This window comes from Macrotis lagotis, chromosome 8 (genome assembly GCF_037893015.1).
Source record: "Macrotis lagotis isolate mMagLag1 chromosome 8, bilby.v1.9.chrom.fasta, whole genome shotgun sequence".
Lineage (NCBI taxonomy): Eukaryota > Metazoa > Chordata > Mammalia > Peramelemorphia > Peramelidae > Macrotis > Macrotis lagotis.
The window spans coordinates 95,703,707-95,727,016 of record NC_133665.1 but is presented as its reverse complement, the minus strand read 5'-3'; the positions used below and the strand labels follow the sequence as shown (position 1 = coordinate 95,727,016).

Below are 23,310 nucleotides of genomic sequence, written 5' to 3'. Positions count from 1 at the left end.
ATTAAAGAAGTGGGGAAAAGCCAAAGTCAACAATATTTAATCATTTTGTGTATTTTCTCTTTTCTTGTCTTGTGTAGTCATCACAGCTACTTGAAAAGTGTAAGAATCTACATCCTTGCTCCTTCTAACATATTCATCAATGTCTGAATCTTTTGAAAAGGTGAGAAAAGCATGCTTATAATCAGTTGTACAGTTCCTCTAAAGACAGTTGTTTGATTATCATGTCTAATGCAGGGCCTGTACCTATACACCTCTCAATGGCTTTTAGTAGCCAAGAAATAAAATCTGTAAAACTTCCTGAACTGTTTTGTATAATTATCATTAATGATTGTTTCTTATGTATATGAGTAACTATTGTCTTCCAGATGCCCAAAGATCTGATAAACTTCAAAAACATAACCTAAATTAAAAAGAGTAACATTTAACTTGAGTAACAGTAACTATTTCAGATCTGAATTACACACAGGAGTTTAGACACTAACACAAACACAGAAACAACTCTTTTGTGAAAACATTTCAAATTTAACAAAGTGAGATTGTTGGACACCCTGACCAGCACCAAAATCTCAAAATATAGAACATTTTTCCACCTCGCAAGCCTAGTGGAAAGATGTAAAACATCCAATTGCTGTTTAAATACACACATGAACACATAGACACTGACCACTAAACTTATCAATAAATCTTCCCATAGGGGCATCTATTCTTTATTTCATCTTGGCTTTTCCAGTAGAAGTATGGAGGGCTGCATTCTGCTGTAAAAGGGGCAGCATGACAATAGAGGAACAGTGGGACAAATAAGCTCAGTCACTTTGTTCCCACCTCCTGTGTCTTTTCTTTTGGCCTTTTTATTTGACTCTAAGGCCACTTCTCTTGACTCCCCTCCTCCTTTTTCTACCTTTGTCCCTGCATTTAACCTACAGACTTCCCTATAATGTGCAATGTCCACTAGGCATAGTTTTATAATATTATATAATTAGAAACAATGAACAGGGAAATTGTCAGATCCTTCTGACAAGATATATTCTGAAAACTGTTCCACAACCATCTTCCATTTTTCTGGGTTCAAAGTTCCCTCCTTGAGTAGCCAGGGAGATGTGAGCTCTATCAAATTTAGGAATTCTTTTATCTGATTTCTTGTGACTAGAAGTCCTTAATGCTTCATTAATAAGGACTTTCTCATATGTCTCTGCACAGGGTTGCTTAACTTGGACGTGACCCATGTTTGTTGCTATCTTGTTCAGAAGGAAAGTGAAAGTAACCATAAAGCAGATCTTCCAAGCCTTCTTCTTACCTTACCTTGAGATCCTGAGTCATCAACAAGAGGGACCTTTAGGCAAAACAAAGGCAGGCGTGTGACACACCACTTAGCCTGCTATCAGTAGTCTCAGTGCCCCATGTTGGGTGCCAGAATGTTGGGTGCCTTGCCAACCTGCGGCAGTGCAAGGAAATGTGACTGAAGGCTGTCTAATAAATGAAGAGATGGGACAATGACAAGATGGAAAAGAGAGTCTGATTTACTGAGCCATGCACAAGGCTTATATATCACAAAAACCACAAGGTCTCTTCTTTATCTAATCCCCTAAGAACACTGAGTACTTCCCTTGTTCCCAGGTCCTTGTTGTATGTACTGGCATGCCAAGTGTGTCATAACCACATAACCATTCATCTTCCAGTAACATTGTATGTTTAGAAAGTAAATTCTTAAGCTTCCTGGGATGGAGAACCAAACCAGGGAAAGAGCAATACTCCTTCAACCAAGAGATCTTGGTCAGAGCCCCACTCATCTGTGGTCCTCAACAGCTGAACAGCAATGAATGTGGGCAGGAGTAATCAGTGACAGAACTAGGAAGGTCCCTTGGGACTTGTTTGGGGACAAGTTTTTAGGGTCTTTAATGGCACAAAAAAGTAGCTTTGTGTTTTATTCAGTAGGCAATATGAAGACACTGGAGTTTATTGAGTAGGAGAATGACATGAAGTATAAATATTTCTTTATAGAAGTGTGGAAGTGGATAGAAGGGAACCATGCTTTATCTTTGTGTCTCTGATGCTCAGAATAGTCCTATTGCATATGTACTGAAAGCTTATTGGCTGACTGTTACTGATATATCAAATAAGGAGACACTCTCCTCCTGAGGCAGTTTGTTCAGCTTGGCTTAAGAGACCAGAACTAGGAATGATGGGTGGAGATTAAAAGTAAGAAAGGTTCACCTGAGATGGAGATGCTTTCCAAAAACGATATGGGCTCTTCTGGTAGGTAATGCATTTCCCTTCAAAGAAGATTTTCAAGAAAAAGCTTTCTGCCACTTGCCAGGTATGTTGTAGAAGAATATTTTCTTTTTGATTGTTTTTTTTTGGCATGTATTGGACTTGCTTGCACCTAACATCACATCCAATGCTGACATCATATGATTTTCTGATTGGATTACAGGGACTCCGAGATTTCAAGTCTCAGGACCTCTCCTGACACATAAAAGTTAAAACCTTAAATTCCTCACACTACAATTACACCAAAGACCAAGAGTCATGTTATAATAACAATGAGTAGAGCTAAAAGCTTAACAGAATATTTGTTACATTCGTAGACTAAAAGAAAGAAAAAATCCCAAGGTTTTTTTTTCCACTTATTGGTCATCTGTTAAACATGATGTACAAATTTCTCCATAAAATAATTACTCCTTTATTTAAAATAAGGGCTACCTCTAATATCTAAGATGCCACATCATAATCACTTTGCAATTTTTTCATTGCTTCAATCAACAAATATTTATTAAATGCCTACTATGTGCTAAAGAATAAGGGACACAAAGAATTATAAGACAAACTCCCTGTTCTCATGGGATTTATGGTCTCATAGGTTAACCAGGGGAGGTAAAACCTTGCAGAATAATAATAATATTATAAATCAGTGTGATTAATGCCATGGTAGTCAAAGGAAAATACTTAAGAGAATTAAGAGAAGGGGATCAGGAATTTTTTTTGGTGGAGGACATGGTATTTGAGAATTGTACCCTAAAAGATGAGGAGGTGTTTGATAAGCAGATAGAAAAGAGTGCTCCAGGAAGAAAGAATGAGATATTCTGAAAGTGTGAAGAGTCAGAAAGACCTGAGTTCAAATCTGGATTCAGACTCTTAATTAGCAAGTAAATTAATTATAGGCCTCAGTTTCTTCATCACTAGAATGGGGTTTGTAATTAATAATAATAATAATAATAATAAACATAACTTCTAAGAAAAAAATGGGAGGGTAGTACAACATTGTACATGTACCTAGAATTGGGGACTGACATAAAGGGAAAAAGTGGGAATTTCAAAGGGGCAATAAAGAGAGGGTATTATTTGGAGCTATATTGAAATAGTCCAAGTTGTATTTGGAGATAAATAAGATATTTGTAAAGCATCCCCCCCTTAATGTGTTATATAGATGCTGGCTATTGTTATTTAACTAGAACATCACATGTACAAACACTTATAGACATAGACGTGTTATAAGGACTGATTGATGTTTGTCTTTCCAGGATACAGCAGTAGTCACAGTAACCAAGAGAGGAAGAGGAGGAGGCAATCAACATTATCAAATATTGCATAGAATCCAAAGTGGGAAAATGATAGGGAAAAAGTTATCAGATTTACTGATTCAGATCACTGGTCCTTTGGGAGAGGAGTTTCAATAAAATGAGAGGAGTGTGATGGATCATGATGAGGTAGAGGTTGCACATTAAGTATGGACTTCTATTTGAAGTTAGACAGCAAAAGAAAAGAGAAGAAATAAGATTAACTTTATGGTGTGTTGGAGAATCAAAGAAAGGATTTGGAATTATAAGGAAGATTCAAGTTTGCAGGCAGAAGGAAAGGAGCTCATAAAGAACAAACTGGGGGGGAAGCAGGTAGATGGTGCGATGGAAAGAGCACTGACCCTAGACTCTGGAAGACCTAAGCTCAAATACAGCATAGACAATAAGTTTCTACCTGTGAGACATGGGGCAAGTCATTTAACCCCATTACTGTGTAAACAAACAATTAAACAAAAAAGAACAAACCAAAGATGGAGTTTAATTTAGGGAACAATATTTCAGAAAAATATAAACAAAAATGAGATCACAAGTACAAAAAGAAAGATAAGTACACTTGTCAAGGGAGGCCATAAGGTCACAAGATCATAGTTCTAACACTAGAAGCTACCTCAAGGGTCATAGAGTCCAACTTGTCATTTGACAAATTAGAAGCTGAGAGGAGAAATTTACTCCCTGAGTAAATTTAAAAGATTAGAATAATTAAAAATAAAAATGTAAAGATCAAGAAGAAATTACTTCAAAGAGCTCACATTGGGTAGCTTAGTTAAGTAGGAAATGAGGATATCAAATGAGAACACAGAGGCCAGAGTAGAAAGGAGTTGAAAAACCATTGTGGAAATTCCAATAGGTACTTGAAGAAGGACTAAAGGATTGATGAGCAAGAAGAGTGAGAGTCCAATGGAACTTAGAAAGTGTTCATTTTAAAGACATCTAATCTAGTCAGCATGCTTCTTTGACATTATTTAGCAATCCTTGAAAATATAAGAAAAAAATGGGAGGCTAGCTCAAAACTGAACATGGACCTAAAATTGGGGATTGACACGGAGGACAAGTGGGACTATCAAAAGGGCAAGAAAGATTAGGTATTAATTAGAGCTATATTGAAATAATCCAGGCTGTATTTGGAGATAAATAAAGACAGAAGAGGGATGGTAGTCTTGGAGAACAGAGAATAGTAAAGGGGTTGGTTCAAGTTTATGAAGAGGTGATAAACATGCTAAGCATGGAAGATTTTTCAAGAAGAGAGCCAAAGCTCCAAATCTTGCTGAAATCATCAATGTTCTGGAGGTCTTTTGGTAATGCTAGTGAAGATGCGTAGATAGAGGTCTAAGTGGTTCGTGTGGACTTCAAGAGGAAATGTTTCTGACTGATGGACCGAGAAGGACTGAAAGAGCTCTGAGTAACAAGGAGTAAGAAAATCCTTTGTCTTTTGTTGGTGAGGCAGAGGGAGTGGAGAGAGTTGCTTAGGAGCATGTAGTAGTAGTATATAGAAAGTGTCAATAAAGGCAAGGAACTGAAGTAAGAACTCAGGGGAAAATCCTAAGAGGAATAAACAATCTGCAAAAGATCATCTCGATAGCCATCTGCTTGCAATAAGTGTTTGCAAAAGTTCAAAGGCATCCCATATCTATCCTTAGATCTGCAGACTTCCAGACTTTCTACTCTATGTTTGATTGTGTCACAGATCACTTCGGCAGTACTGTTAAAATACTTTCTGAGTGAAGATGATTTGGAAGGAAAGGAAAGAGACAAAACTTTTGTGGGAAAATTTGAAGGAACTTGGATAAGAAAGTAGACTAGAAGAGAGGGGACTAAATAAAGAAATATGGTCTTTCACTGACTGTGGAGTCTTTCTATACAAATTTGTTCTATCATCCTCCTTCATACCAAAAGACTTCTCTTCCCATTAGAATCTTTTCCTTCAGAGTTTACTACTAGAAGGAGTGAGGTGGCATCTGAAGAATTTCTGGATCTCTTTCCAAGAGTGTTCCTGGGCCACTGCATGGTAGCCACTATCACCTCCCCACAGAAGGGGTCTTGAGAAGAAAGGGTTCCATGAGGCAAAGCACAGTGGAGAATAGGGAGGCTCTATCAGGTGCCCAGCTCCAGGGTAGGAAAGCAGAGTTCCATTGCTTTTCCCATTTCTCCTCAACTGCTCCATGGCTTGCTCAGCATAAACTTTGCTATTAAGACATTCATCTTTCTCTCCCACAATGAAAAGAATATGGCCTTGTGCCTTTTCTACACGAAGGATACTCTGTTGGTTGACATCGGCTTGAGGGTCTCCTTTAATGTGACGAAAATTTATTGCCCCTGACACATGTATCTGGGTGTACTCCTTCTGGTGGGGGATTGGTTTGATGACAAGATCCCTGTATTTGCACTGGGTCTCATGGATGGCGTTGGTCCCATTGATGCAGATGGTGGCTGTAACCTGTTCCAGGTGCACTGCCATGGCCAGTCCAATCTCTGCACCTTTACATAATGAGATGACACCAATCCCTGTCTTGTGGATCTGAAAGACATAAAAAGGAATGAAAGGGTAGAGAAGGGAGAACCTAATTAGAATATCAATCTTTTATGAAGATTATCCCAAAATCTGGGAGAAGGATGGATATAAACCATCCTAATCAGGAGTGGTCATTTGAATATCCAGACAATTGACCCTGCCCCCACCCAGAATTCATTCTGAGACTAGCAATTATCTCCAATCTGTTAGAAATAGTAATAGGGAATTTACATAGTTATATCCCATGCTTTGTCATAAATATACACTTCACACATAATACACACACACACACACACACACACACATATACACCATGTGCAATGTGGCATTATAGTTTAAAAACTAAAGTGAATTGAATTTAACTTTGCTTAGAAGCTTGCAATATCTATTGAAAGAATTCCAGATGCTCTAGGCCTTTAGAAAGAATGATTGGCAAACATTTTGGGTAGGGATATTGGTTATCAAATTTATTATATATTTCCTAAGTAAATACTAAGGTATTTATATATATCTTCCCCAAAAGAATGTAAGTTCCACAAGAGCAGTGATGGTTTATTTATTTTTGTAATCTCCAGCATCTAAACCAAATAGGATCTTAATAAATGATTATTGACTGAGAAATCCACTATACAAGGTGTTTCAAAATCTTTAGAGCAGTATTAAATTATTGGTGATGAATGCAGCACTAAGATTTTGAGATAGTATGAATATAGGCACAAATGCATGCTAATTAGGCAACTCTTATTTAGGAACCCCTTCTAGCAACTCAAGTAGCAAATTCCATTGGCTTTGAAGTCAAAGGGCCTGGCTCAAAGCCGATCTCTGATAAATGCTATGTGACCTTGGACAAGTCATTTAAAATCTCTGGGCAACAGTTTCCTTAATCTGTAAAATGAGGATATTAGACTAGATGGTTTCTAAGGTCCCTTTTTCGGGAAGGTGTCTACAGCATTCTACTACAAATAGCTTTGAGTCAGAAAGACCTGAGTCAGATCCAGATTCAGATGTCCCTAAATTATGACCATGAGAAAATCACTATAAAATCTGAATAACAAGAGCATCTCCTTTACTGAGCTGTTGTGAGGATCACATGAGATGAGATTTATAAAGGGTTTAGGATTGTACCTCATTCAGAGGAGAAACTATATAAATACTTATTGCCTTCTCTTCACCTTCCCTTCCAGATTTAAATCTATGATCCCATAATCATAAATGCTAGGTGGTTGCCTAAGGAATATAGAGATTAGATGACATGCAAGTAAGCATCAGAGGGAAAGTTTGAACCAATCTTCCAGACTCCAAGTCTAACATGCTAGCACACTACTTTGCCTCTCATAAACAGTAAATCTTTAGATGAAGATAGTGCTGCACAGAAATGAAAGATGAAGAATTCTCAGTGCTTACTGAGGTCATAGTAGGGTCATAAAATTAGAACTAAATGAGAAGGTCATTGGATCTACTTCCTTGCTTTTACAAATAGGGAAGATGAGGCCTAGAGAGGCCAGGTGATGAAGGAGAGGCAGGATATAAAGATAGGCCTTGGATTCAAATCCAGTGATTTTTTTCTCCACTGAAATACATTCTAAACCACGAGAGAAAGGGAGGAGGATGCTGACTATGTGACTTCATGTCTAGGCCCTCTCCACTTCATGACATGGAGAAGGAGACTGTCTCATCAGCATTACAGCCAGCCCTAAGTGGTGGACCTGCAAAATGGAACCAACTGAACCAGAAAGGTTATAGCCAACTCAACTCTTCCTTTTCACTGAATAAAATTTAGCTGGTCTACTTCAGACTGGCACCATTATTTAAGACAGTTTACTTTTATCTACCTCAATATAAAATACTGCCCCCCAATATTCACAGGTCATCTGTGGGCCAACTTATTGTCTATACCAGGTGTTCTTAACCTGAGAGGATGAAGAGGTTCTTGAAATTAGATAGGAAAAAAGAATTAACTCTTTAATTTTTATAATTTTTAACTAAAATTTATCATTTCCTTTCATTAGTAATAACACACACACACACACACACACACACAAACAGACATTGTGAGATTGTGCCCTTAAATTTCATTAGATAGACATACAAAAATTAAGAAGCCTGGTCTAGGCAGAGTCAACTTTCTGAGAATGATTATTCATTCAACTTCATTTCTCCAAGTAAGAGAAATATGAGGTCCATTCTCTCTATATTTTTGTGTGTGAATGAGTAAACCAACATTGTCTTTTGTGTCAGTCATTTGATATATCCTACAGCCGGACCAACTCCAGATGAAGTTGTTTTCATATCTTGAAATCTTAAGTTGGAGTAGCATGGGTAGGTGATTTCAGTCATGGTCACTTCAGGGTGACTAAATAAATACTAAGGGAACCAGACCAAAAAATCTTTAAAGCTTGAAATTTGGTTCAAGAAACAACTCCTGAGGAGTTCTGTCTCAGTGGATACCCAACAAATGTGCTCCAGTTCAAATTCAGATCAGTGATTCAAACAACAGTCTGAAAGTTGTGAAAGTGAAAGATACCTTTGGGTGATGCATTAGCATATTGGCAGCTTCCTCAAAATATTCCAGGTCTATTTCCTCTAAACTGCTAGGCAGGTCTTCATAGGCAAAATATGCCAAGGCCAATACACCAAAGCCACGGCTGGCCAAGAGACTGGCCCGAAATTCAATGAGGCCACCAATGCCACCAAATAAATCAATTATCCCTGGAAAAGGGCCTTCTCCTAAGACAAAAAGAATGGTTAAAGAAACAATGATGAAGAGAACAAGAAAATGATTTGCCAAGCAAAAGCAGACTACAATGTAAAAACATAGGACTTTAAAGTAAATAGCAAATAAGCTATTTGACTATTAACTATAATGGACATTTTTGAAGAAAGATGCTGCTAAATAGTAGAATATATAGAATAAATTTACTTATGTGTGTAGATTTGTGACTAATGGTGGCCATCTCTGGGAGAAGCGGGGAGGGGGGGGGAGAGGAAGCAGGGAGAAAAAAGAAAAAAGTAATTTACATGATAACTTTGTTCTATATTTAAAAGGAATAGGGAATTGTACATAAGAGATAATGTAGTTTCATAAGCAATCATCTTTTTATTATACTTTGCTATGGAAATTCTTATTTATTCCATAAATTAAAAATAACAAATTTTTTGAGAACTAGAAAGAGACCCTCAGCAACCATTTAATTTGACCCATACCCTAAAGGAATACTCAGTCTAACAGAGCAGATAACTAGAAAGATTTTCAAGGAGGGGAACTTACCACCTCTCAAGACAACCTATTCCACTTTGGGACAGTTATAATTTGTCCCTTTTCAGCTTTCACCCATTGCTTCTTGTTCTGTCCTCCGGGGCCTCAACATAATAGATTTAATCACTCATGTGACAGCCCTTCAAATATTTGAACAGAGTTTTGAAGACTACTCTGAATTTTCTGTTCCCTAGGCTAAACATTCTTGGATCTTTCAACCTATACCATATGACATGGAATCAAGACCTTTCCCCAGGCCAGTTGCCATCCTCCATTGTTAACATCCTTTTGAAACTGCAGAATCCAGACCTGAATTCATTATTCTGGGTGAGATCTGGTGGGAGCAAAGTCTAGACAACTATCACCTCCTAATTTCCGGAAGGTATGCCCTTCTTTGTTTATTTAAATGAGTTTTTTATGATATTTTCTGGTTTTTATATCATCACAGGTATTCTTTTATATCATCATACTATCCCAGGTATCCCTTACGTTTTCCTTTCCAGGAAGTCATTCCTTATGTCAAATAGAATGTTTTTAGAGTAGTAAACACGTTACCATAATTGACTGGTTCATGGAAAAAAGTTCAAAAACATGTATAATACCTGAGAACCTCCCACCCTCAGAAAGGGGTAAATTGGGGGCACCTTCTCATTTATTTACATTTGTCATGTCTGATTTTTATAATTTTGTCACATTTATTTCTGCTTTGTACAATGTGTCACTCTTTCCAATGACATTGTTGTAATTACTGTGTATATTGTTTCCTTGACTCCACTTACCTCACTCTGCATCAATTCATATAGATCTTTCCATAATTCTTTGTGTTCATCATACGTATCATTTCTTAGAGCACAGTCATATTCCATTGTATTCACACACCACAATCTAGGTTGTCATTCTCCAATTGAGAAGCATCTGCTCTGAAATATGCTTCTCTTAAATGTAGTTCAAGATCTTAGCTTTTTTGAATACCACATCACACTGTTGATTCATATTGTGTTTGAACAGCAGAAGCAGTTAGGTGATGCCACAGTACCAAGAGGTAAAAGGATGGAGAGCCAGGAAGACCTGAGTTCAAATGTGGCCACATATACTCCCTAAAGTGCCTTTACTTTGGTCTCTCTCAATTTTCTTGGTGGTAAAATTGGGATAACAAGAGCACCAACCTCCTAGGGTTATAGTGTCCAATGAAACAATATTTTCAACTACTTAGCATATTGCCAAGGACATAGGAGGCAGTCAGTAAATGTGTGTTTCCTTTCTTCTAATAAAAGCCTCAGATGGGGCAACTAGTTGGCACAATGGACAGAGCACCAGGAGTCAGGAAGACCTGAGTTCAAATGTAGCCTCAGATACTTCATAATTACATGGCTGTGTGACCTTGGGTGTGTCACTTAACCCTATTGCTTGCAAAACAAAACAAAACCCCTAGATGTTCTTCAGGTAAATTGCTATCTAACCATACTTCTTCCCTATTGTACTTGTCAAAGTGAAGTTTTGTATTCAAATATAAGACTATCTCTCTTGACTTTCATCTTATTGTATACCAGTCTAGTCTCTGGCTTATCTTCCAAATCTTTTGTATGACTCTGTATTCCAATGTTAGCTATCCCTCCAAGCTCAGTTCCATCTACCAATTTTATAAGTATCCTATCTATGTCCTTAAACAAGTCATTTTTTTAGGGTTTTGCAAGGCAAATGGGGTTAAGTGGCTTGCCCAAGGCCACACAGCTAGGTAATTATTAAGTGTCTGAGATCAGATTTGAACCCAGGTCCTCCTGACTCCAGGGCCAGTGCTTTATCCACTATGCCACCTAGCCACTCCATAACCAAGTCATTTTAAAACAATATTAGATAACATAGGGCCAGGCTCCACTAGAGACTTCCTAATACACTTGTGTTGAAACATTAAAGACCAGTCTTGGATTGTAGTCTAACAAGCAATTAAAAACCCATTTTATTACTTGATAATCTACTCCACATAATTCCAACTTCTCTACAAGAATAGTATGAAATATTTTTTCAAATGTCTTGTAGAAATCAGGGTCAGTTACATCTATAGCATTCCTCTCTTCTACCCATTTAGCATCCTTATTTAAAATGATTAAAAGGTTGGAAGGTTGATGCAAATTTGACCTGACAGTAAGGAGATCATTGCTGTTGTTATCATCATCATTACTATTAGTGGTGCTAATAATAGCAGTAGCATCATTATTATTATAATGCTTTAGTCTAGTTTAGGAGGGGTGGAGAAATTCAGATGGAAATCATCTGAGGACAAGTTGCTGTCCTGCTACTTTTTTATATTTAATATTCTGTAGATAACTTTGCAGGAGGATAAAATGGCTTTTTCATAAGTGAATAAAATTATTGGGTTACAAGCTCATCTTCCATAGACTCGCTAAAGGTATCTTTAGACAACACTATTAGAGATAGGCAACAAGGATGTGATCTACCTAATCCTGTTCCCACATGGCTTTTTTTGCTTCTACTAGTTTGTATACCTTGAAAATTGTTCATTCCATTTAGAGTGATATTTATAAAAAATAATAATTATTTATAATGAATACAGAAATGTGTATAACATAATTGTACATATATAACCTATATCATATTGCATATTGGCTTAAGGAATGGGGAGGGAAAGAAGGAAGGGAGAAAAATTTGGAATTCAAAATTGTACAAAAAATAATGTTGAAAACTGTTTTATATGTAATTGTAAATAATAAAAAACTATTATTAAAAATCATTGTTCTTAAATTTTTATGAATCAATACTACATCTGGGTGATTCTATCCATAATGATGTGTTGCTTCTAATAATTTACTTGTTGAATTCCCAACAATATTTGGAGAGGATTACATGGGTATACCACCATAGATTATATGAGTATATCTCTATGGCTGTTCATTTATGGGTAATAATACTTTTATGAAAAGCAAATTATCATATCTTACAGGTATCCAGTAGATGGTCAGTTTTATAGATAGTGCTGCTATATAGATGAGCTCCCTAATAAATTAGGATGTCAGTGATCTGATCCTGAATTACTACCTGAAGTTCTGCCATTTTGATATAAAAGTCCACATGATTTAAACATTTGTTCACTTTTTTGTTCAGATAGTCTTGGTTTAAATCCCATGAATATCACCCTTTTGATTCCTCTCTTAGATCTTAGCCACTCTTAAGGCTCTGTATTGATATAAATAAATCATTTTCAGTTATGTCAGACAAATCTATTACTTTGTAAAGTGAGTTTATTTGTTCCAAATTTTATTACTGTACATTTCGTCCTATCATGTATTCTGAGAATACCAACTGCCTGCCTCCTTTTTGATAAGGAAATCTTCATATTTCTACAGCTGCCTTGGAAATGAACTTATGTTTCATTAATATCATATTGGTTGTTGTTGGAACATGTTCTAGATCAAAGGTTCTTAATGTTGTTTTGGGGTTTTTTCTATCAGAGACTTCTTTAGCACTCTGGTAAATCCTATGATCCCCTTCTTATAATGAGGTGTTTATTTTTAATCCAGAATTGAAGAAAATACTAAATTTCAATTAGAGTTTGTTAAAAAGGAAGATGTAAATGTTTTCCCTCCAAGTTAATGGACTTCATGAACTCTCCACTGACCTCTGGGGAAGAGGACATTCATGGATTCCAATGTAAGAAGTCTTTTCTAGATCTATTGCAGTCCTTTTTTTTACCATGCTAAAAGTCTACTTCATTACAGTTTATTTCTCTTAAATGTGTTCTTCCCATTAAACTTTGACTGAAGGATGCCAGTTAGGCCTTTCACATGCACAGTCAGTTTTCACCCTGAGAATGGTTTTTTTCTCTTTTCTTTTATTGATAGTTTATTTTTCCAAATACATGTTATGAAAGTTTTCAACATTCATTCATATGCCTATTTTAAGTTACATAATTTCCTTCCACCCTCCCTTCCCTACTCCCTCCCTTCAGTGGTTAACAGTCAGATTAATATTATACATACACATTTGTGTTACACATGTTTACAGAGAATTCATTTTGGGGATGAGGAATTAGGATTTAGGGAAAGAAATATGCAAGTTTTTTTTAAAAAAGTGAATGTAGGTTTCATCAGATTCTAAAGGGGATTTTTGGTTATGTTTTGTTTTGTTTTGTTTCTCTTCCTCTGGAGGGGGAAAGCAATGTTCATAGCCAGACTAAGTCGGTTGTCCTAGTGCTCTGGCCTGCTGAGAGGAGCTGCATCCATCAGATTTGACTAACTCACAATGTTACTGCTAATGTGTACATTATTCTCTGGGTTCTACTCCCTTCACTCAGCATCAGATCCTGCAGTTCATTCCATGCTTCTCTGGAGTCCAACTTTTATTGTTTCTTATAGAACAATAATATTCCATAACTTCTTCAGTCATTCCTCAATTGATGGGCATTCCCTCAATTTCCAATTCTTTGCCACTACAAAAAGAGCTTCTATGAATATTTTGGAACATGTAAGACTTTCGCATGTTTTAATAATTTCTTCTAGATATAGACCTAGAATTGGAATTGCTGCTTTAAAGGGCATAGTTCCATATTCTCCCCAGGAAAATTGGATTAGTTCACAACTCCACTAGCAATGAATCAATGTCCCAATCCTTCCATAACCTCTCCAACTTTGATCATCTTCCCTTTTTGTCATCTTGGCCAATCTGATAGGAGTGAAATGATACCTCAGAGTTGTTTTAATGAGAGCTTTTTCCTCAATGTGCCTATCAGGAAAAAAATATGTTTGTTGATCTACAATAAAATCTTTTATATGATGTATCTGTCACCATCATTCACTGATTCTTCTTGACCTTAGGATTCAGCCTCACTGTCATTAATCTTTTCTATCTTTGGAATGCATTAGGAATTTTGCATTGATCAAGAACAATTATTGGAGAAAGTTTCCATAAGATTAATTAGATGTTTAATGTGTTTTTTGGTGGAGCCATGGAATGTCTAGTTATCCATCCATAGGAAGTGATTATTATAATGTTTTGATACAACTCCCTCTTTGACTTAAAAGTAATGTAAAGAAACATGGAAAAACTTGCACAAAATAATGAAGAGTAAAATGAATAGAACCAAGGAACATTGTATATAATAGCAGCAATAGTTTCAAGAACAACACTAAGCAAATAAGTTATTTTTTCTATTATAAATATCAAATAATCATAAAGGACATTTAAAGAAATTTGCTATCCATATCCAGGAAGAACTAATAAATAGAAGTTACATAGAATAATTTTTACATATATATGTAAATATACATAAAAATATATATGTGTGTATGTGTATATATATATATATACATATATATGTATATATATATATATATACATATATATTATTTGTGTCTAATGGTATCCATCTCTAGGGTGAGGAGCAGGGAGACAAAAAATTTACATGATAATTTTGTTGTCCATTTGAAAAGAATAATTTTCTTGTAAAATATTTTTATTCAACTATATTATGGAATTTTTTTTACTTTGTTTCTTGTTTTATAGTAACTGTGGGGAAAAACTTCTGTGATGGACATCTGACAAAAAATATGATCTATCCAAAGACAGAGCTGGTGGTATCTGAATACAAACTGAAACACTTTTTTCCCCTCTCATTTTATTTTTCTTGAGCTTTCTCTATTTGGGACAGAGGAATATGTTTCCTTTTATAACAAAACTATTGTAGTAATGTAAAAAAAGTAAATTTAAAGAAAAGATGAAATCAGGTTGCATCAGAGCTATAAAGTTGGTAAAGTGAGATTTACTGATAATTCATATAATTCATGCACCACTATAAAGTACCTTTAGCCAATAATCATGGCTCCTGTTCAGTCCCACTACTTTTCAGTTTTATGGAGAAGCTAGAGTTCAGTCAACTCTTTTGCCATATCTCCTCATTTATTATATTAATGGCATACAACACAGGCTTTCTTGTTCACATTTGAACCAATTTTTATGACCACAGGCAGGACCACAAATGTTTCAGATCCTCCATCACTGGGTCCTCCCTTTCCTTAAATGTTTGCTTCTCAATTCCCAAAGTAAGTGTCTTGACACTGGATTTGAACTCCAGTCTTTCTGACTTCAGGTCAAGTGTACCATATCTACTATGCCAACTAGGAGTAAAAAATGGAATGATCTAGACATATACCTAAGGACAGATGTCTAATATCATCATGGCAGAAGTGGCTTGAGAAAACCATTGAAAACGTATGTAAAAACCTAAGAAGATTATTTATACAGATAGATAGATAGATAGATAGATAGATAGATAGATAGATAGATAGATGATAGATAGCCAGACAGACAGTGTGTGCATATATTAGCTGATACACACAGTTGAAAATTTGAACATTATATTAATCAAAAGCACAAAAAATTAAACATACATGGAATCTGGTTAACCAAATTATCAAAATGTTTAATCAACAATTCAAAGAGAAAGCCAAAAATTTAACATGAAGCAAGAAGTTAAAGCAGCACAAAAAAAATAATAAATAAAGAATTTGGCATCAATCTGAATGACTCAGTCAATAAATGCACACAGATAATACCCAGGGAGGGTCTTTTGATTCTATTTCTAATCTTAGCTATTTCTGACAGTCCTTCTCAGGCATTGTTAATTCAACAAATCCATTGTAGCTCTGTCAGCTTCTGTTATTACTCAAGGGAGTGATATATGATTATTTAAAATTATTTTTGTAGGTTTTTATCCCATTTGTCATGTCCTTTAAGAATTTTTTTAATCTTTTGGCTTTTTTGGTAAGGAAGTAATAATCCTTGGATAGGTGCCTTATACTAATGGGACTTAGATATTAATAATATTTTACAAAGAGACTTTCCAGATATTTTCTAGCCAACTTTAGAATTTCAGAGGCATGAACTAGGACTGGCATTGGGCAAGGGTTCATTCATTTAAATACAGACTTCCAATTCAGTTTTGATTTCACTATATCAGCAAATTTCCTAATGCATTCAGCCCTAGCCTTCACTTCAATAAATTTATGCTTAATATGAATCTGCCTGAAAGAGAACAAGGTATTTGGGGATATCAAACTTGTCTTGTTGGTTCAAAACTTGAACCTTTCAGATTCTTTTCATAGTTATACATCAATAATCTTATACTTATTGAGTCAAAATATTTTGATAATACTGAGGAAAGATTCCATGAGGCAAGGTGGATATTTAATGTGCTTTTTGGTGGAATCACATAACTTGACATTGCCCATGTACATTAAGTAATTAACATATGTTAGTTCAATTCCCAACACCCCTTTAATTTGGAAGCCATACTTCCAAATGTTCAATATGATATGATAGAATGGAACAGGAGATATGATAATAGTGTAAATATAGGAAGAGCCATAAGGTTAAATTGTCTCACTTGGTGGGGGGGATGGCACATTTCTTATGAATCATTCTTAACATCATTGTTTGGTGGTATGTTTAAAATACAGAAATTTTCCACATTACCATCATATGCAGTTGGGGGGTGCAGCTAGGTGGCACAGTGGATAGAGAACTGAGCCTGGAGTCAGGAAGACTCAACTTCCCGAGTTTAAATCTGGAAAGCTACTACTTGTGTGACCCTGGACAAGAAGTCTCTTAACACTATTTGCCTTGTTTTCCTCAGAAGTAAAATGATTTGGAAAAGGAAATGACAAAGCACTCCTGTACCTGTGACAAGAAAAGCCCAAACAAGGTCAGTTACAAAGAACTGTATATAACTGAAATGATTGAACAACAAAATCATAAACTCTAATGTTATCACTATACATGGATCATTTTCATATATTTGAAATATATGAATAAGCCATATGAGTAGAACCTGAGTCAAAGCATTTGTAATCTTCAAGAAAGGCAATATAAATATTATGGCTATTAGCAACTTATTCAATAATTAATAATTGATACTAATTTTCTCTATATATTAACTGGGACCATGAGCTTAGCCAACATACTACTTTAGTTATCTTAGCTAAAACTACTTTTATATAAAGTACATATTGATGCAATTAGCCTGAATTTGGAAAGATCACTGATCTTACTTTTTGGCCATAACAATACAATGCCTTGTGCTAAGGAAGATTGAGCTTAAAGCTGAGCAGAAGATGGAAAAATGCCTTCTTAGTAATTCATATGCCAATGAATTTGAGTCAATCATTCCAACCCTAATGCATTCCAATATTTCAGGGAAGCTATAGTTTGAATCACCAACACTGAAGTAATGTCTTTCCTTTGTTATATTATCTGCAAATAAACTGTCTGCTTCCTATCTGAGTCAACTTGCATTTTAATGTCAGTTTTCTTTCAATCATATAGTAAAGTGCGGGGTTACTGTTGAACTGTTTATTTCCATTTTTTTATGGTTTTTAACTATGAAGTCCAGTGTTCTACTCTCTAGCCTATATAGTCTCAGTTTCTAATGAAGCCATTTTCATTATGGTTGCTGCAGATGATATTCCCTGAAAGTCTTATAGATCACTGAAACATAAATAAAAAGTCTAATCCTACCTGGAGGAAGAAAGAAGGCTCCTCGAACTCTACCTTCTCTAATTGGGATCCGCTGCAGTCCAGGGCCTGAGAACCAACGTTCGATCATCCGACTAGCCTTTGGTTGAACCTTGGAAGAATCCTCCAAAAGTAAGGAATCATAGAGGTCGAGTTGTATGTAAAAAGGGCTATTTATTACATCCTGCTTCAGTAATCGCCGAAATGGATTCACAGGCTTCAAGGACCAGAAGAGACCCATGGGATGGATGCCCATATAGTCACCCCCAAGAGCAGCTGCTTGCTCTAGGTCTATGTTGCCAGCTTCATCAGCCTTATAGAAAGCTCGAGACTGGAAGAGCTTTCCTTTTTCATCTGTCAATGATGCCTTGAGAGTTACCAGCTGAAAAGGGTTAAGTCCAGTTGCTCTGATGCACAGCGGCTCATCAGCAAGAGCTGTTTCTGGGGTGATTATCAGCTGGAACATTGGGCAAAGTGCAATGAGGCAAATGATACCTTGACCTATAAAAAATGAAAAATCATAAATATATAATTTATGAAATATAGGATAAAAAGGATGGGGTGGGGAGAGAAAAGAAAAGAACAGAAAGGTCATGAAAAATGATATGAAAAGAAAGGAAAATGAGTAAAGAGGAAGCTAGAAAAGAGTATCAAAGGACAAAGGAAGGAAGGGTAAGAAGAAAAGAGAAGGGGAAAAGGAAGGGAAGAAAGTTGGGGCGGCAAGGGAAGGAAGGGGAAGGAAAGAATACAGGAATAAAGTACAGTTATGGGAAGTTTCCAGAAGAAAATCTAAGAAAGAAGTCAATGTGTCTATCATCAATCCATATGGCTATAATAACCATTAACACCAGTACTGCAAAAAAAAAAAAAGAATGGGTGGTGGGGGAAGCTAGGTGGTGAAGTGGAAAGAGTACTGGCCCTGGAATCAGGAGGACCTGAGGTCAAACCCAGTCTCAGGCAATAATTACTGAGCTTCATGACCTTGGGCAAGTCACTTAATCCCATTGCTTTGCAAAAACCAAAAAAAAAAAAAAAAAGAATGGGTAGAAAACAGGGTGAACTAGAGTTTCTAACAGAAAAAAGTAATTCAGTCTCCTAAGTTCTTACTGAGACTTGATTATGGCTCCAGATAGAAAAGTAATTATACAGATTTCAAAACACCAATAACAAAATATGGTGAAATGAAGAAAAAAGCTAAACAGGCTTGAAGTGAATATTGAAGAAATTAATTTGGAAATTAGGAAATTGAATGGGAAATGCAGGGTCTATACATTCTTCTCAACTATTTGTGGCACATTTTAGGAAACAGAGAAGGTGTAAATAAATTCAGGAAGACAATATGTATTTTAAACATCATGTACAAGGTTATATATAGTAAAAAAATGTAATGAACAAGGAAAATATGATGAAAAGATTGTAAACCCTTGTGGAGACTTATTAAATGATTCTTTCATTAAAGATAAAATTAGAGAAAGTAAGACATTGGCATTAAAATGCTGTTTAAGGGGAAGTTTAGGATTCTTTTCCCTCCTAGGTATAATTAGTATTGTGATACCCTTTGACATTTCAAAGCAAGAATTAGTATTCATTGTAGTTTACATTAGTTTTATTTTACAGAGGTAGAAATAATATCCTTAATATATGTGCAAATATAATCTGATGTTAGCTCACTAATACTGTTATGGTCTGATAAGAGTTTGTATTAACTTTCAGAAAGTTGAATAACCTTATTGGATTACTCCTTGGTCTCCAAAACACACTATTTTTGAGGTATCTTGAATGTTTAAAAAAAAGTTTTCAATAAATTTAAAATACTTGAGTTCCATTGTTTTTCATCCATTTTTTCATATAAGCCCTGATGTCTAGGAAAATAAAAGTGTTAACATCAAGAAAAATATTTAATACATTCTATTATAAATGACAATATAAATATAAGCTAGCTAAAATGATAGAAAGCAGAAAAGTCAGTGATCAGAAGCAAATTTCGATTCTTAAACACTTAGATTAAAAAGATAATAACAAAAAAACTAATACAGTTTGAAAAAACAAATTAATAAATTTTAAAAGAAATTCGTTTTAACCCCATAATATTGAAAAACCTTTATAAAATTTAATCAAAAGTAAAAGACCTCTATTAGATTGCTAGCCATCTCAGGAAGGGGAAGGGGAAAGGGGGGAACTTTGAGTTAGAAACAAAACTTTTTTAAAAGTTCAAAAATGGTTTTGATATGTAATTGGAGGGGAAATAAAATCATTTTTAAAAATAGGAGAAAAGAGGCAGCTAGGTTGCACAGTGGATAGAGCAACATCCCTAGCTTTGTGACCTTGGGCAAGTCACTTAATCACATTCCCTTAAATTAAAAAAAAATTAATAGGAGAAAAGAATATCAAATTCCCCAATCCGAAATTAAGGGAAATCCATAACAAATACAAAAAATAAAACAAAAAACTGAGATTCATATAATCACTTAAATAGTTTGACCTAAAAATTCATAAAGGAAAATCCAAGTGAATGAAGATTGTCTATGATATGCATATATTTGAGCTAGGGATACAAAAAGAGGTAAAAAAGACAGATTCTGCCCTCAAGGAGCTTACAGACTAATGGGAGGAGAATAATTGCAAACAAATATAGACAAAGCAAGTTTTAGATATAAAAATTAAAAAATAATGAATAGGAGGAAGGCACTCAGATTAAGAAGTTAGAAAAGGTTTCCAATAGAAGGTAGGAATTTAGTTGAAACTAAAAGGAAGGCAGAGAGGTCAACAGTCAGAGAAGAGAAGGGAAAGCATTCCAAGACTTGGGGGACAACAAGAGAAAATGTCCAGAGCCTTAAGAGATGGAGTCTTGCTCATGGAACAGGATCCTAGAGGGAGGGTATAGGGAAAGGAGAACAAAGAGGTATAAGGGATTTAAGTTACAAAGGGCTTTAAATGTCAAATAGAGCATTTTGTCTATGATCCTGGAGTCCATAAGGAGTTTACTGAATGGGAAGCTGACATGAAGGCTATAAAACTCTGGAAGAACTGATGCAAGGAGAGATTTGAAGGTAGATCCACCAACAGGCTACTGCAATTAATTCTGGTATGAGGTAATGAGGACTTACATTCAAATGGTAGTAGTGTCAGGAGAGAAGGGGTACAATTAAAGGTTGCAAAGGCATACACTTTGACAAAATTGAATATGGGGGGGGGGGTGTTGATAGTGAGGAGTTCAGGATGTTTCCTAGATTTTGAGTCTGGAGGCCCAAGAGAATGGTATTGACTTCTAGACAAGCAGGTGAGATGTGTGTTGGGGGGTGGGGGAAGGAAGGGTAGCGTGTTCGAGTTTATTTTTACTGGACATATGCAAAGAGATAGAAGGTATCAATGAATGAAAAAGGCCCTACTAAATGTAAGTTTATGACACTGTGCTAATTTGGAGGCAACAAATCATAGAACAAGATAATTAAAAAGCCCCCTTAGCCATTATAACCATACCACTTTAATTCTCTTAAATATTGCAGTTTTTATCTCTAGAACTTTCCTATAATTAAAAAATAATCATTGCTGTCTTGTAATTTTTCATTATATTTATTTCCCATTTCAACCCCACTCTCCCAGAAGAATCATTTCCTTATAATAAAGAATAAAAAGAGGGGGAAATTGTTTAGCAAAAACTAATGTATTTCTTAAATCCAACATTTTATAGTTTTCCACACACTCAAAGTCCCCAACACTTACAAAATAAAGCAGTATATTTCGGTCTTGTATCTCCCTTCTTTACAACCAACCCTGGTAGCTAACAATTTTCAGCATTTAAAAAAGAAGCTATATTTCATAACTGCTCCACTACCTAGTTCCTTCAAGATCATTAAAGAGGGAGATGGTCACTCAGAGCATCTGGAAAGAGTCCAAATGAGCAAAGAAGTGTGATGCCACAACTGTTTTGACAATCAACCAATAAACATTATATTACAAATTGAGCACTAGTCCATACTAAATACAAGGAATACATCTAAGTGAGGCACAGTCTCTTCAGGGAATTTATACTTAAATTCTCCTGGAGGAACAGTGAATAATAATTTAGCCTATCTACAACACACTGTGTGGAGGAAGACAATCATGACTAGACAGTTCATGAAGTCTGTTGGAAGAGGTGGCACATGAGAGTTGAGCCTTGGAGAGGATCCAGAGTTTAAGGGGTTGGGAAGTATTCCAGACATTGGAGATATTGTGGCAAAGGGCATAAGAGAGAAAATAGAGAGAAAATAGCAAAAATAGGCCCAATGTGGAAACATTAAGACTGGTGAGGATGTGGGTAAGGGACTTTTATTCTGGAAAATTAGATTGCATTTCAGATGGCAAAGGGTTTTTGTTTTTTAATGTCAAACGGAGTAATTTATTATGTTTATCCTTAAAGGCAATTAGGATCTGAAACTTTCTTTGAGCAGAATTAAAATATTAAGGTTATGAATTTTTCAGATTTATAAAAGATTTGGAAAGGAGCAGCTGGATTACAGGCACTCAAAGTATCTAAACTCTTTCTTTTAGAAGCTTTATGATTAGGAAACAAAGAAATTAATAATTCACATACTTAGTCATGTCAGTTGATTTGCTTCCCACGTTCTAGAAAACTGTTGTTTTCTACTACTGACCCAACAAGGAAGTTTTTTCAATAATCCAAGTAAAATGTGGCTTAATATGTTTAGTTCAAGAGGACAACAGAATAGACGAATCTTTGATAGGTAGGGAGAGGTATTAGATTGAAGGAACAATCAGGAAAACCAGTTCGATGTGGGAAGGACAAGGACAACCAGATGCAGCCAGGAAGATAGAGCCTGGGTCTGGAGTCAGGAAGATTCATCTTCCTGAGCTTAAATCTGGCACTTGTTAGCTGTGTGACCCTGGCCAAGTCCCTTAACTTGGTTTGTGTCTCATGTGTAATCAGTTGTAATGAAAACTTTTGGATGAGAAGAATGGAGAAAGAAAAAGCAACAGAAAATTGATTAGGGTTGGGGTGGTAAAAGGCTGTAAGATCAGATAGGAATATGGTAAGTGTTTGGAAGAAACTTTTGACTGAGATTGGAGAAAGTAAACATGAAAAGTGATTTTTAAAGAGAGAGATAAGGGAAGACAGCTATATAAAGTCATTTTATATCCATTCTGGAGCACCTGTGCAACACAGGTTTACAGTTAAGGCCCAGGATACCTCAAAAGCAATTTGAAATTGAAAAACAAGGGAATCAAAAAGTCATTACCCTCCCTTAGAACCAAATTTCAACCAGAAGAAGAGGAGAAGAATCTTAAAGTAGTTGGGAAGGAGAAGAAATAAGAGAAAGAGGCACTGAAGAAAAAGGAGAGATTATTGTGGGCCATATGGATGACAATAGCAGAAACAACAGGAGAAAATTTAAGAAGAGAAAGAATATAGAAGAATTTTTAAAAAGAGAAAGGAGAAAGACCTA

At 35.6% G+C, this 23,310-nt stretch overlaps 1 protein-coding gene across 6 annotated transcripts in view; it reads right to left on the bottom strand.

Annotated features, from left to right (window-relative positions):
* Positions 1–682: 682 nt before the first annotated feature.
* Positions 683–23,310, bottom strand: part of LOC141495839 (acyl-coenzyme A amino acid N-acyltransferase 1-like) — a 74,032-nt gene continuing 51,404 nt past the window's right edge. For 4 of the 6 annotated variants that reach the window (XM_074197617.1, XM_074197618.1, XM_074197619.1 and 1 more), the window contains exons 2-4: positions 17,867–18,364; positions 8,609–8,811; positions 683–6,090 (exon numbers count right to left, since the gene is read on the bottom strand). In XM_074197617.1, coding sequence (XP_074053718.1) covers positions 5,497–6,090; positions 8,609–8,811; positions 17,867–18,329 — 1,260 coding nt within the window. In that variant the 5' untranslated portion in view covers positions 18,330–18,364 and the 3' untranslated portion in view covers positions 683–5,496. Of the gene's footprint in view, positions 6,091–8,608; positions 8,812–17,866; positions 18,365–19,589; positions 19,611–23,310 lie in introns of those variants that run through there. The other 2 variants (XM_074197621.1, XM_074197616.1) reach the window with 2 other exon arrangements.